Source organism: Strix uralensis, chromosome 2 (assembly GCF_047716275.1).
Source record: "Strix uralensis isolate ZFMK-TIS-50842 chromosome 2, bStrUra1, whole genome shotgun sequence".
In the NCBI taxonomy this organism is placed as follows: domain Eukaryota; kingdom Metazoa; phylum Chordata; class Aves; order Strigiformes; family Strigidae; genus Strix; species Strix uralensis.
The window spans coordinates 96,059,041-96,075,722 of NC_133973.1; the positions used below are offsets into that span (position 1 = coordinate 96,059,041).

A 16,682-nucleotide genomic window follows, 5' to 3' on the forward strand; every position below is an offset into this window, starting at 1 on the left:
TAGTCATTTTAGGTACTTGACAATGATTTGACTGGTTATTATTTTGTTGCAATCAGCTCACATATTGCATGTTGCAGCAAATTGAAAAGATTTCATAAACACCTGTTCCAAATTGTGGTTTCATGAGTTAAATTTAGATCTAAAATATTTTTAACCATGACTTTTTGTTATCTCTTGTTTTTCTTCTTGTTTTCTTTTTTTTTTTTTTCTTGTTGTTTCAATATAAATTGAGAAATAGAGATGAGCTACTTGTTTATGAATGTTAGGGATCTCAGGTGATAGCCGCCTGATTTTTTTATGTTCAATTATTTTTTGTTTTTATTTTATTTTACTCTATATCTTTAATTGCCAGATAACATTATTTGCAATGATAAGTGATGGAGGTAGTGGTCCCACTAGTGGCCATTACCTGTAACTTGTGCTCAGTTTGCATTCTAATCCATTACTAGCAAGTGATGTTTTAGGTTCATTTATATGAAAATGTCATTGCATTTCAAATTTTGTAGTCCAGTAAGATATGCTAATTTAGAGAACATAGGGATTTACAAAATCTTATACTTTAAAAATAATGGAAGCTTTCCAAGTTTCTTTTCAAGCAAGTCTTTGCAGAGTGAAAGCAAACTACATAGACATCAAGAAAGTGGAGTATGATAGACATCAAGAGAAACCTGGAACATTTCTCTTTTTTTTTCATCAGATAGTTTGAAAATGTCAAACAAAGGCTATGTTGTTCTTTTCATTTTAACTAGAAAATTCTCAGCGATATCTAGGTAGCAGGAAGAAAATATCCATGGATTGTTATAGTCACAGTTTCTCTCATTTCCCAAAATGCACAGCTGCTGTGTCATTTTAAGATTTAGAAGTCACTGCATTTACGTTTTAACGATCAATGGCAGCTGTTGATCTGAGTCATTAATGAGATTTTGACTGCATCTGCATTTAAACCTTGTATATTCTGCAAGAGACAGAGTATGCTTGGAAAATGAGATTTCTGTCATGGTAATAATAAAGAGTTTTACATGCTCAAGCTGAGAGGATTCACTCTCGTGAATCCTCTGCTCTACCCTGTGAAAGGTTACACAGTACAAACTTTCTTTTAAATGAGAAGGGGCAGAGGGAGAACTCTTGCTGCGATTTCAGATAGAGCCCTTTGGTCTACAAGCACATAAAAAATGGCCCCTAGGTGAAGGCACCTGCCACTTCTATGTTGAGAGTAAAGTAGTAGGAAAGTCTCCTCAAAGTGAAATGAGATTTTGTAGCTCTCTCATTTATTAAAATGCTATCTATTACTTCCTTTGAGGGCAGCAGAGTACCTTGAGAATGACAGATTGAGTGCATATAGTGTCACTTGGGGGATGTTTAATATAATGTCATAGATATTTGGGTATAGTTAAACTGCTCTTAAAAATGGCAAATAATGACCTTCACAAACAATGTCCAAATTTTAATTCTGTTCCATATAATCCCTCCTTATAATTAAGTGTTCTTGTATTATTATTTTTTTAGGCTGGAAGTATCAGTGGGTTTCTGTATCAGTAATAACTTGCTTACAGGTTAGTAGAGAAAAATATAAATCTTTTTCAATCTACAGAGTGAATTTCTAACAGGGTTTGCCTTCTTGCACACTTCATTCTCTGATGTATGTATTTCATTAGCCTTTCTATCCTTTCAATCAGAGACTTGTTCTCTCTACTTTACATCCTTGGGAAATTGCTCCGGTTAATTTCTCCTTGCCAATAGGCTAAATTAAATTCCCAATATAACAAAAAGATAGAATTTTCCAAATTAGAAGTTGGTGAATATGTGCAAAAACCCAGGGTGAACCATGATAAAGTTTTCTTGTAGAAGTGCTATAATGTTGGTTTTAGTCCTATTGAACAAGGAGTAGGCGCCTCATTGGATCTTAGTAAAGCTGTATCTTTTTCAGATGATTGCTTATTACAGCCTAAACAGGCCAACTGCTGTTGCAAAGTCCAAAGTACTGCCCATTAAGACATGTGAGAAGTAGCTTGGAAGAGCTATAGGAGGATGCTGACATGTAATTTTTTACAGAATGTTGAGACCAACCTACTATTTCAAATATCTTACTTTTGTGAAGACTAAATCTGTAAATTGCCCTGGACATTAGGTAGAGAAGTAGCACACAGCAAAGTCACAAATCAACTAAATACTAGCTTTCTTTCAGACAATGTACACCTGTTACAGATTTCTGGTAAGGCAAAGAGTCACAATTACAACCACTGCTTTAGAAAAAGTTTGCTAAAACATCCAAAGTCATGAATAATGCTTGTTTTATAGGTTATTCATTATTTGGAGTTAACTGTTTTGGAATTAGTCTGGCATGGATAGTTTGGAAACAGATGCTACTTCTAATTTGGCCAGAGAACTTAAGTACAAAGAGTAATAATGTTAAGGTTGACAGGAACTATAACATCTTTTTGTTATCTCTTTCACGAATTCTCTACTGCTGATTAAGATTATTTCCTCATCCTATTTGTCCTATACAAATCTTTGATTTGGCCAAATGCCAGGTCTCAGTTCGTCAGAATCATCATCTCATTTACAGCGGAGAGATTATCCTTTGGCTTTTGACATACTACATTGCAACTGCAGCCTGTGTTAGCAGTAAATCTTGCCACTTGGGCATTTCAGAACTTCATAACTAGTTAGAATTAAATAATTTCATACAAATAACTAAAATTGTAGCAGACTCATTCCCTTGGAGAATTTATGACTATGTGACTGTAAGTCTCAGTTGTATATGAGCTTGGGTAGAGGACAGAATATCCATAGCCCAAATGTACCTTACCTCATCATCCAGGTGTTGAGAAACTCAGATGGTAACATGTTTAGGACTTTTCCCATCTCTACTCCTTCATCCCAAGTCAGGAGTTCATAGAATCATTTAGGTTAGAAATGACCTTTAGATCAATGAGTCCAACCATTAACTTAATACTGCCAAGCCCACCACTAAACCATGTCCCTGAGCACCACATCTACATGTCTTTTAAATACCTCCAGGGATGGAGATTCAAACACTTCTCTGGACAGCCTGTTGCAATGCTTGACAACCCTTCTGGTGAAGAAATTTTTCCTAATATCCAATTGAACCTCCCCTGGTGCAACTTGAGGCCATCATCTCTTCTCCTATCACTTGTTACCTGGGACAAGATACTAACACCCACCTCGATACAACCTCCTTTCAGGTAGTTGTAGAGAGGGGTAAAGTCTCCCCTGAGCCTCCTTTTCTCCAGGCCAAACAGCCCCAGTTCCCTCAGACACTCCTCATAAGACTTGTGCTCTAGACCCTTCACCAGCTTCGTTGCCCTTCTTTGGACGCTCTCCAGCACCTCAGTATCTTTCTTGTAGTGAGGGGCCCAAAACTGAACACAGTATTCAAGGTGCGGCCTCACCAGTGCCGAGTACAGGGGGACAATCACTTCCCTAGTCCTGCTGGCCATGCTATTTCTGATACAAGCCAGGATGCTATTGGCCTTCTTGGCCACCTGGGCACACTGCTGGCTCATATTCAGCCGTCTGTCAACCAATATCCCCCAGGTTCTTCTCTGCCAGGCAGCTTTCTGGACACTCTTCCTCAAGCCTGTAGCACTGCATGGGATTGTTATGACCCAAGTGCAGGACCTGGCACTTAGCCGTCTTGAACCTCATACAGTTGGTATAGGCCCATCGACAGCCTGTTGAGATCCCTCTGTAGAGCCTTTTAACCCTCAAGAAGATCAACACTCCTGCCCAACGTGGTGTTGTCTGCAAACTTACTGAGGGTAACTCGATCCCGTTGTCCAGATCATTGATAAACATATTAAACAGAACTGGTGCCAATACTGCACAACACCACTTGTGACCAGCCGCCAACTTCATTTAACTCCATTCCACTACTCCTTGGGCTTGGCCATCCAGCCAGTTTTTTACCTGGTGAAGTGTATGCTTGTCCAAAGCATGAGCAGCCAGTTTCTCCAGGAGAATGCTTTGGGAAATGGTGTAAAGGCTTTACTAAAGTCTAGGTAAACAACATTCACAGCCTTTCCCTCATCCACTGAGCAGGTTTCCTGGTCATAGAAGGAGATCAGGTTTGTCAAGCAGGACCTGCCTTTCACAAACCCATGCTGACTTCACCTGATCACCTGGTTGTCCTGTACATGCCACGTGATGGATGGAACTCAAGATGATCTCTCCATAAACTTCCCTGGCACTGAGGTCAAACTGTCAGGCCTGTAGTTCCCCGTATCCTCCTTCTGGCCCTTCTTGAAGATGGGCATCACATTTGCTAACCTCTAATCAACTGAGACCTTCCCAGTCAGCCGGGACTGCTGATAAATGATTGAAAGTGCCTTGGTGAGCACTTCTGCCAGCTCACTCAGTACTGTCGGTCGGATCCCATCCAGCCCTATAGACTTGTGTGTGTCTAAGTGGTGTAGCAGGTCACTAACCATTTTCCCTTGGATTATGGGGGCTTCATTCTGCTCCCCATCCATGTCTTCCAGCTCAGGGGGCTAGGTACACCAAGAACAACTGGTCTTATTATTAAAGGCTGAGGCAAAGAAGGCATTAAGTACCTCAGGAGTTACACTGGGAAGTCACAGAAACCTCTTGTGATAATGGTGTCCACTTGCTTCCTCTTCTGGTGAGATAACTGGCTGCTTTCTACTTTGAGATCTGGAAGAAATGAGTGAGCTAAAAAACCTGTTCTTATGTCTAAACACTGACAGTTTTTGAGATTAGAAGGGAAATGAAAAATAGCTTAAGAGAGAGCTCTGGTTACCATGAATTGAAAATCCAATGAATTTCATAAACTAAGTAAAAGAATGATCAGAATGTCTATCTCAGCAGTGGTTCAACAAAGTCTTATCGCCCCAGATGTTGCTTTGGTCTTTCATAAATCCTCTTACTAGCAATGGTAACAGCAGGGAAAATAAACAAACAAAAAACCAACAAACAAAAATCCTATGTAGAAATTGTCCACTGCATAGCATAAGATGACCATTTGGTAATGCTTGTTATAAACTTAGAACTTAGAAAACTGACTTTCATGGTTAAATAACTGTTGGCTAAGAGCAAAATCATTATTTCGGGCCTCACACTACAAACAATTTACACATGTAAGTAGTTAATAGCATGGTATTAATTATATGGATAAGGGTTGCACTTGGACACTTGTGGGTTGGGCCCTTGGACACTTTAGAGTCCTGAGTAGAGGCTGATTTTGAGACATGAGTAGTTTTGTGGAAGCCATTACAAATCTGATACTACCTGCATTTTAAAACTGGAAAAAAATAATGTTAATTCCATATCAGACACTTGATGTGGACAAAGGAAATAGTAACAGAGCATATTCTATGCAGTAATACCCAGAGTTAAGTTTATGCTGGTACAGTGGAAGCAGAGAAATTGTTATTATCTTTGCTATTGCTGGGACCCTATGGTTTATTTTAGGATTAAAAAAAAAAAAAAAAAAAAGTATGCATAAACCATATATTTAAGTATACTTAAGTATTAGTTATGTTTAGACTTATATTAAGTATAGTTAAGCTTTTTCAATTGCTTAACTGTCTTCATGGAAATGTGGCCTATGTCCTGATGAAAACTACAAAATAAAAAAAGCTGTCCTTTACCATTGGTGTCTTCCAATCACACCATTTCTGATTGAAATAACCTGAGAAAAAGGAGCTTTTCGGCCTTAGGAAAACCAGTTCAGAACCCTTAAGCATATCTCAATCTCCTGTAGTGAGGGGAAAAAAAATCACTTTTGGATTGAGGATAAAGTGTAGTGTATGCCAAATCCCAAATAATGTGTAGAGAAAGTGATGAGCAAATGAAAGAGTTCTACATAGAATTAAACATGATTGTGTGTATTATATACATAAAGTTGTAACAGACTGGAGAGCATAAAGCTCAGGAGGCCTTTGTTTCAGTACGCTCAAGAGCATCCCAAAGTTTGACCTTTGGACCTCAAGACTAACTTGTAATTAGGTAAGTGACATTTCCAGGTTTGGAAGCTTCACTTTTTAGAAGTGCTGAATGGGGTCTTGTAACATTCTGCACATTCACTTTTTTTGTCATTTAAAACAGGCATGAATTCTCTTTTCTGTTTTGAAAAGACATTTGCCATAATGGAAGCAGATGTGATATACTTCTCATTGGTACTTCTTTCAAAACTCATTTTCAAGTATACAGTGACACCAAACAAAACAGTGTGACCTTTCTTCAGCTGAGATGCTAAAATCTATCCCATCCACATTTCATTCCGTGCACATTTCTACCTAATCTAATTGGATCTGAAGTCCTAACATGAGAAGATTGTTTTAATGGTAAGAGAAGTGTATTTATTTGTCCATACCAGGCACAATGTATAGCAAAATAACACATACCCAATATGAGGTACAGGGAAAAAAGCACAATATGTTGCTTAGATTTAATATGCAAACCAAGAAGATAGCATGCATTTGTGTAACTTGAATGAGGTAATGTTCTTGTGGGAAACCTAATTTTGCATAACCGTAATGAAATATTTTATCTTTTATTTTAATAGTTGGCTGACATTTACGCTTCTTTGCTAAGAAAGGGAAAGTAAATTAGTTGGAATAGTTTTCAGTAATTGTGTAGATTTTTCATATGAAAATAATATTTGACTTCAGGCCATGCTTTTTAACTGATGACAAAATTTAGAACAGAGGACTTGGCTTGAAAAGGTAGGCTGGCAGACTCAAAAAGGTATCATGGGCATCTAGGTGAAAACTTTTTGTTGCAAAATAGTGATCAATTAGCTAAATCTGCTCTTCCTGGTAAGATGTTCTGCTACTTCTTTCACAATATGAAATATCAAGAAAGAAGCTAACTTAAAACTAACTGGTTTTTAGTAAAAATAAAATGGACAAAATATGTCTGGAAACACAGTATTTATGCAGCATTAGGGTATATTTTTTGTGTTTGTGTAGTATTTAATAAGAAAAAATACAATACACTCTTTTCAAAGTAGGTGGCTTTCAAATTAAAGGTATTTCATTGTTTCATGATTGTGGAATTGTTATCAATGAGAATTAAGTCTTAATAAAAATTTAAAAGGTGTAAGAACAATAAACATACCAATTATCTTGAGCTCATGTTTGTAAATACTCACAGGCTGGAAACACCTCTCATATTCCTGTGAGACCAGCAGTATTCATACTTTTTATTGTCCCACATAATATAGAATCCATCTCTTCTAGGCTTTTAAAATTAAGTTCCTTGTTGTTGCTAACCAGCTCCACCTCTTTTGCTATCGAACATTGTACTACAATAGCATATTTATGCCAGAGTGTGTTCAGTGCATGTCCTGTGGACTTGGATTCAGCTTAAAACCAGTCTTGCAGACTAATTGTAAACCTCAGACATATCTAAACCATATGGTGAGTGCAATGTGGATATCTCAAAAGATAGCACTACCATAAATACGTAATCTACATGGTGCTTTGTAGCATTGTGCAGGATATACCAACTCAAGATGGACAAGGTAGAACATAAGATTTGTATGCTACTTTAATATTTTTTCCTGGAGAAAATGAGAAAATAATCATAGGACCATGTCTGATTAGTGAAGCATGCATCTGAAAGTTGAAAAAAATAAACAGTACCAAAGCAGAGGCAATTCATAAAATCATAGAACAGCCTAGGTTGGAAGGGACCTCGAAAGATCATCTGGTCCAACCTTTTGTAGGAAAGGGAGCCTTGATGAAATTATGTAGCACCCTGTCCAATTGCATCTTGAGAACCTCCAGTTTGTTGGGGAAGGAGAGGAGACAAAGCACACCACATCTTTCTTTGGAGCAGCTAGTCACATCTTGGCTCAACTGGGGCTGCCCATCTTCTCTCAAGTATTATCCCTGAGCCAGGGATCTTCACAGTCTCTCTGCAGTGTCCATTTCATAAGCACTGTCTGAATTCAGCTTCTCTTCAAGGGAGTTACAGCCCTCCAGCATTTTGTTCACCCAGCTAGCCCTACAAATGCTGCTGCTCTGTGTGCCCCCACTCCCAATATCTTCACTTACTTTCTAGTTACCCTCAAACCCCCACAGAATTTATCAGGCTTTGTGCTGGGTAGGTGTGAGATGAAAGCAGTAGTAGCAGTTAATTGAACCTTTGTAAAGGCACCAGTATGGTTTATCTCCCTGCTATCTAGTTTAATAGCTTATATTGAATGAGGCCTCTGACAAGTCAGTTGAATCTGAATCTTTGAAAATTGTAGGTGGTTTTGATGCTATATAATTAAACTGGCTTTTAGTATAATACCAATAATAATAAATAGAGTACTACCATTTTCCTCCAAAACCTCTAAGAGATACCTACAATAAAGGTTTTCTCGACCCCTGCCACCCCCCCATCCTGGCGTTGAGAATGTAATGAAATTAATAAAAGTGGGAGGAAGAATCATTTGAGAATACTGTTCAAAATCAACGATCCTGCTTCTACCAAGTATCTTTTACACTCTCTTTTTGATTCAGTTTTCAGTTAACAGATCTGATTTGAGGAAAAGCTCTTTTATGCTTGCTACTATCATTATTTACTTGCACTGAAAGACTTCATATAGGAAAGAACTAGGGAAAGAAAAGCTAATGAATTAGAAAATAAATAGTTTAAGAACAAAAGGGGGAAGAAGAATACCTTATCTCTCTGAGCAGCAAGACAGGCAGAAAGGAGGAAAAATGTGGTAAGGAAAGTGTGGAGAATAGGAAGCATAAGAAGCAAAGTGCCTCTTGTTTGGAGACATTGCGTATGTCTTCCAGCTGCAAATGTCAATAGCATAGCTGGAGGTTAAGGTAGGGCTTGAAGACAATTGGGACACATGGAATCAATTGTATAGCTGCCACAGCAAAAATGTATTTGGTTCTGCATCTAGAAATTTCACAGTTCCTCCAAACACATGCACAGTACTATATAGCTTACGGCAATGGTTATACTAATTGACAATGTGTGACAAATCCAGTCAGTTAACTGGAATAGAATGGAGTGGAATACAGTAGAGCATAGGACAATTTTTATGCAAAAGGAAAGACCTTTTGTCTTCCTAATACTAGGATCTCATAGGAGATACTGAGATACTAGGATATTGCTAGGATAATAGTAAATGTATCAGAATAGTGATTCATTATTACACAGTCTACCTCCAAGACTGCCCAGATGTCTCAAGAGAAAATGCAGACAAAACAAGCAAAGCAAAGAACAAAATAATCAAATAACCAGAGACGGGAAAATCCACTTCCAGGGAACTTTTCTCCAAATTCTTTTTGAAAGTATTGTCTTTTAAATCATGAAACATAACACATAATCTCTCTTTCAAAACTTTTTAACGGTTAGCCTGTGTAAGATTCCCAAGAATATCAAGAGTTGTAAGTGCCAAGTCGTCCTTTGAATCTTGTTAAGGTCTTGACATCAGTGACATCCTGTGGCACTGAGTTCCATAATCTAATTATGTGCTGCATTAAAAAGTATGTCCTTTTATCAGATTTGGAGCTGCTGCTTTTCACTTTCACTTAGTGTCCTTTTGTTCTTGAATTATGAGATGCAGGACTACAGAAGCTCCTGATCTATTTTCTCTTTGCCACTTACCATTTTTATACTTTCATCATATCCCTCCTTATTCATCTTTTTTTTTCTAAGGTTAACAATTCCAATTTTTTTCAGTCTTTTCATATGAAGGCTTCTCTATATGCCTAATTATCACAATCGCTCTTCTCTGAATGCTTTCTAATTCAGTAATATCTTTTTTGTGATGGGGTGACCAGTACTTCACACTATTCGAGAGGAGGGAAAATTATTGATTCATATAATGACATTATATTTTCTTTTTTATTCCTCAACTCATTTCTTATGCATCTTAACATTTTACGTACTTTTTTGACTGCAGCTGCACATCAAGCAGGGCTCTTCATTGAGCTGTCTGCAGTGAGGCCCAGGTGTTTTTCCTAAGTTGGCAGTCTTAATTGAGATCTCTGGTAAAGTGAATGATTTGCTACAGTTTTGGGGTTTTTTTACCAATATACATTACTTTGCATTTAAATAAATCTTTTCCACATCTTTTAAGATGGCCCATCCATCTAGCTTGGTCAGGTACCTCTGAAGTTTCCTGTCTTCTTCAGACTTGGTTAAGAGAATTTTTCTGTGTTATCTGCAAATTTTGCCACATTGCTCTTCACTCTTTTTTTTAGTGATAATTAATATATTTTGAGCACCTGGTCCTTAAATGGAGCATTGAAGCACCCCACTGTTAACTTTTTGCTATAATGAAAAATGACAATATATATGCATTTTTTTATCTTTGGGAAAAGTTTTGCTTCATTTTGCATCCTATCCCAAAATGACTTAGTCTCTGACTGAAATGGAGACTAAGTTAGTCTCTTGAGAGGATCATTGTTCTTGCCACATTTATTCAGTTACTCTAACAAGGTTAAGCACCGGATACCTTCACAATTAAAGCTAAATCTTTGAGAGACAACTATGCTCTTCATGACCACAAGTATGGAAATTAAGGACAGAGGATGGAAAAGTAGTTAATTAATGCAGTATATTGGGCAGACACATTCAAAATTGAGATGCAAACAGGTTTTTAATACAGTAGTTCTTAACACTGTCTTGGTGATAATCCTAAAACCCAGGAATATAATCAGTCTAAACAGGCAGGAGTATAAGAGTCTACTTCTTACGCCTCAGAATTTGTGTGAAAATAAGGAATAAAAGGAAACTAGTAGTAAGGTCTAGGCAGCTGTTAATTTTCCAGATTTTCTTTCAAAATCTGATACAAACCAAGATATTTTAAGATTTGGAATCCCCAAAGTTTTTGTGGAAGAGGGGAAAGGCAGACTCATTTTGAGGCTTTATATGTCCTGACATCCCCTAGGCCTGCTTATTTCCTGGTATCTCTCTCTCTTTCTCTCAAGTGTTCCCCATCCTCTCCCTGAGAGAGTCTATGTCTGCTTCATCAACCCTGAATGCCTACAGTACGCAACAGACTCTACCACCTTTCTTCACAAAGAGGATTGCTTGCACAGAGGAAGGCTCCTCAGACTGCTTGGGACACCTTGCACAGATGCATGCCACTGCCTTGAATTCAGAATGGACACTAAAAGAGATCCTGAACATATTGGTGAAAATGTGATCAGTCACCTGCAACTCAGACCCTACCTGTTTGGTAAAGGAACTATAAGGACAAGTAGAACTTTTCGCGGTATTGCCAAAGTTTTATCTGAAGGAAATACAGTATTTTCGATACCATAGTCTACCCAACCCTAAACCACACAATTTTGGGTGGCATGGAGGTTGACAACAGGTATCAAGTCTTTCTTTTCTGAATGAGCCTATTAAAATGCTGGTAACCTCTCTACAACTAGTATTGGACCCTAATAAGATTTGAGGGCACAACATGGAATATAATCTATGGCTATCTGTGGACCAGTTATACATACATATAATTATGCACACATATATATCTCTGTGTGTATATGGGTATATATACACTATATATATTCTGTTTCCTTGAACAAGCTATTTTGAGACAGTCAAATATAGGATGCTGAATTATAAGAGAGTAACAGTAAAACTTGCCACCATGACCTTTTTTTTCATGCATAGTAACACAAAAAAATTATCAGACTAATATAGCACATCAAAAATATAGAGTTTCTTATTTGAAGGAAGAATAGCAAGAAAACTTGGTGCTCTTCACTTAATTTTGGAAGGTTCTAAAATACCACAGTGCTTGTGCAGCATAGAAGGTGACAGGGATAGAACATAAATTGTACAGTCACACCTATTAATGAACATAATGTTATATTAATGACTCTTTTGAATCAAATATAAAACCAGAAATTGTGCTGTATGCCAGTTAGATAATTTAGATGAAAAAAAAAGTATACCCAAAATATGAGATCACTGCAGTGAACAAGTCAAAGCTGAATGCTTTTCACAATATATTTGCAAAATAAGCAGCAACCTGATAAGGAGTTATGTAAGTCTTTACAGTTTGCCAGCCAAACCTAAGAAAATGACTTAACGTTAAGTGATTGAAGGCTGAGTTTTACAGAAACAATGCATATGGAAAACAGTGAGAATACTGTGCATGCTGCTGGGTTCATACCGAAAATATTCATGCTTTGCATTTGCTGTGGGTTAATATATCTCTTGAAATGTGTGTATATTCAGATAGTATTAAGAGATAAATATATGCCTTTTTAATGGTGTATTGCCATTTGGGAGAATATCACAGAATACTTTTCAACATCTCTAGGAGGCTGTCACTCATTAAATGAAGCCTGTAGCCCAGTATTTTTCATGTAAACCCACCATGATAAAATGTATCAATAAATAAGCATTAAAATGCTGTCTGAAATAAATCCGTATCCTGATAATATTCCAGTGCAGAACTGGCATCTTTTTTGCAGGGTTTTTCTTTTTCCTTTTCTTTTTCTCTAGAACCTATATCAAAATTAATTTGAATATAGAAAAGATTTATCAGTGCTTTCCAGGCAGGCTTCTGGGTTCTCTCCTTCCCTTAAAAGTCTGTGCATCCACCTGTGTTCCTCAGACTTTAGTAGGGTATCAGAACCCATGAGAGATGCTGCATTTTTCAAATTAAATGTTTGAATACCTTCCCTCCCTCCATCCTGTTAGTCCCTGCTAATGATTTCTTCTTGGGGAGGGGTATCAATGGTTATAATTTTAATGTACAAGATAGTAAGTGAAGCATCACAGTGGGAATAAGCTGTGAGTGATTATATTGGCTAACATATCTGTTTGTTTGGAAGAACCTGTTTCATATCCTTAAATCTGTGACAAGAAACCCATCAGCTTCAGGTCACGGGAGTCTCTAGAACTATTGGGAGCAGGCTTGGGTGGCGTTTTTAGTACCTCTGCATTTCAAGCTCATATAAACCCTAAAATCATTATGATTTCTTTTTTTTTTAGGCAAAGCAAAATAATAGAATTATGAGGCACAAAAAGTAACCTTTCTGAATTTTAGCTGCTTTTATTTTTTTGCTTTTTCTTCCTGAGATTCACAGCTATAAAAAAGTTTCTGTGTAAGATCCTTACTCAGCTATCCTACACTTAATCAAGAACTGGGACAATGGATTGTTACTGCCCTTACTGGGGATTTTTCACATATATACAATCATAGACATAAACATTTGCAATTGTTCTATTCGATTCTTATGAATTCACTTAAAAGTAAAAATTGTGTTAGTAAAAATCAATGAGAATATTGTTTTTTACTTCAGTGGAACACAGATTTAATCCAAATGTGACAAAGATATAGTTAAAAAGCTGGTTTTTATGAACACTCTCAAATCACTTGTGATTTCACTTCTTTTTGTGATGGCACTCTATTTTTCAGACATTGATTTTTTTCCTGACAATTTTAATTATACTTGTCTATGTAAGACGAACTATGATCCTCAAACCATCCAGTCAAAACTCTCAGAGCAGAATTATATATGGTTCCCAGAAGGAAACAGCTGAAAACACTAAAGCTAGACGGACAGATACATTAATTATTATATAGACTTCAAATATTTTTTTTTCCATACCGATTCTACTTTGCAAAATGGAGAATCTATCAAATCAAGTATTTGACAAGTAACGTACAAAATATCATGCCATTTGTCTGTTAGAGAAGAAAATACTCTCCTCGCTGAATCTTAGTGAAAGAAGTCTTCATACTAACACAGATTTCACAAGATAATTAGGTCTTGCTATGCACAAGATGTGTGTATCCTGTTCATCCAGATTAAGTATTATTTTAAGTCTATTAGTGTATCATTAGCAACATGTGAACATCAGCATGTATGAATGTTGTCCATCCCTACAGTGGTTTGCCTTTTCAAAACAGAACTATCAGAGTGCTTCCTTTCAATTTTCCTAATTGGTATGGAACCCAGGGCTGAATTGGTGGAAATATTTAATCTTTTCCTATCAAAATTAAATATAGTATTGCAAATTCTTGTGCTATATTCCCAAGCTCTTACTGACCATTCATTCTAAAAGCATATCAAACAAGAGCATCATTAAAATTCAAGATGTTCTAGTCTGAGGTTTTAAATGTTGTATTTATCTTTATAATTTTGTAAAAAGGATGCTGGTCTGTGAATAATATCTTTATTTTAAAGGCAAGTCTTTAGTGTGTAACAACAGAAGTTAATTGCCTTCTATTTAATAGCAGTGGTAACTATAATAGCTTGACTTTCTAATTTGTTTTTCATTGTTCATCTGTTTTTTGTTTAATTTCAGATCTCACTGATTTTGAACAGTGAAATCAAATTGGCCTTTAACTTTTAGGTTCCATTTCATATTCCATTGAGCGGGTACAACACAGTGCCATTCATGCAATAGTAAGTTAGGGCTACATAAGGGGGGGAAAAAAGAACCCATAATAGCAACTTAATAATGGTTTTACTGTTTTTTTCCTTAAAATGTAAAAATATATGAATTCAATTAACTTATTTTTATAACTTCAAAAGTATGTGTATGTTCAAGATACTGGATTTTTTTGTCCAGACTTATTTTCGGAAAGCAATTTAAAGATTTAGAGTACAACCAGAAGTGTTGACAATAGTGTCAATATTACATCGTAGTTTGCTATTGTACAATATATTGTTTCTCAACAAAAGAAAAAAAAAAGCCATAGCACTTAATTTACAAAGGAGATGACTAGTAAAGAAACATTTTAATCCTGTGCCTAACTGTAAAAGGGTTTTAATGAAGGAGTAGTTAGTTTGCATGAAAACATCTCTGAACTGCCTTGTAAATTTTAGCCAAATGTTTGAAGTTTGTCCATAACATTAACTGAGAAATGTGAGGTTTAAAATAGGTTATGTTATGTAAGTTCTTCCCACCTCCCAGGAATTGGTAAATCCAAGTAACTAGCCCTATCATGACTGTCAGTCTGTATGCCTTTATACAGGTTTAATTTAAAATACTTCTTGTACTTCAAACCTGCTTGGACAGATCTTGCATCCTTCCATATCATTGTGGTTCTCCCTAGATGGTCAATTTCTAGTAATCACTGTGGTGGAAAGCAGATCTGATTAGGAAGGAGGAACAATGTTGTGCCGAGTAAAACTAATTCCACTAACTGCTAGATATAAATTTGTTTTGTAAGTTTAAAGAACCATGGATAGAAATGCCTTATTTCTTTCAAAATCATTCTTTGTATGCCTATGTCAGCTCAACATTTTCCTGTACACTTAAAATAGATTTGTGGTCTTTAGATTATATTGTCTATGATATCACCAACATGTCTCCAATAATGGAACTTCAAGATAAAGCTTAATGTTATAATATAATCCCATAGTCTTTTCCCTACCATTAGTACACAGCACACTGCTTTTTTATGCTGTGGACAGTCCATATTCAACTATACATTGTTTTCATCTTGCCTCTATAAATTTTGCCTAAATTATATGCATTCATTTTGCAACTGAGACAAGAAAAAAACATTTTCTTCTCTTTCTGTCTCTCATCACCTTATCACATTTAACATTCCTTAACTAAATAAATTGATGGTACATATGTTGATCAAACCTTTTCTAGTGGCTTGGTTGAAGGGGAGGCTTTCAGAAGCTGGTCTTGAATACCTGGTTTGCAGCTCTCAATATGTTGAATTAAGATGCATAATTTATGGCTGTCATAGTTTGTGGCTGGCATAATTAGTTGTGATATGTGGAAACAAATAGTTTTAACATTAAATCCTGTTATAAAAGGAATTTAGTAAATTCTTAGATCACTTAATTTGTGTGAGAGAGATGATAAACTAAACAAAATCAACGATGTACCAGGAAATCATTCAGACATTTACAGTATAAGCTTTTCTGTGACCCAAGAAAATAAAAAGAAAAGTATGTGAGAGGTGCACTTACCTGCTTCTCATCTTGAGACTTACCAAAGTAGTTGTCAGTGGAAGATCTGTGTTGAGCCAATCAGGAATCCAGTGTTAAGCAAAATGTATGATCTTTGTCCCCTTGGTAACAGTTGTGTTTAGCACAACACAAAATGTGTTGCTCTGATCATTGGTCTAATTGGCACCCTTGTTGCCAATCTCAGAAGAAAGGTCAAAACGTGGTTAGGCATGGGACTGATGTACTGTCTTACTCACAGCTGCAGCCTCCTTGGCTGAATGCTGCCATTTATTGAGCAGCCATGTGCTTTTTAAATTCTACTAATGTTTTAGCAAATTCTATGGGTAAATACCATATGCATTTAATCTTTTTATTTTCATTTTTTCTTTTATGCTTTCCTACAGATAGTGCGCTTACTGCATTAAATCTAGGTGAAAGAAAATGAAAGTGAGGTGCTAAGCCAGTGAAAACATATCTGCAACCCGAACACTTCATAAATTCACTTACTGTTGACAGGCAGTGTTTTATGCAGTGGAATATTAACATCACCTAGGCCAAGCTACTTTGGGTATTCGACAAAAGTACATATTAGAACACCTAAGTTTAAAAATGTCTATTCCATATATAGTCATATTCTATGAGGTAGGCACTCCTAGAGGGTGATTCAGAGCCCTAAATTAGTTGACTAAAGTTAGACAGTGTGAATACCTCCCACAGTAGCAATATGTTGCAGAGGGACAGAAAGGCGACAAGTGAAGGCAGAAAGGGAGGAACAGAGTGATAAGGACTATAAATGAAGTAAGT

The 16,682-nt window shown here is 36.5% G+C and overlaps 1 protein-coding gene across 8 annotated transcripts in view; it reads left to right on the top strand.

The window, feature by feature from the left end:
- Positions 1-16,682, top strand: part of PCDH9 (protocadherin 9) — a 708,470-nt gene that overhangs the window by 171,341 nt on the left and 520,447 nt on the right. The window contains exon 3 of one of the 8 annotated variants that reach the window (XM_074859544.1): positions 10,929-12,397. The exons of the other annotated variants lie outside the window; for them this stretch is intronic. Within the exon in view, the coding sequence (XP_074715645.1) occupies positions 10,929-10,949 (21 nt within the window). The 3' untranslated portion in view covers positions 10,950-12,397. Of the gene's footprint in view, positions 1-10,928; positions 12,398-16,682 lie in introns of those variants that run through there. 8 annotated transcript variants of the gene reach the window in all.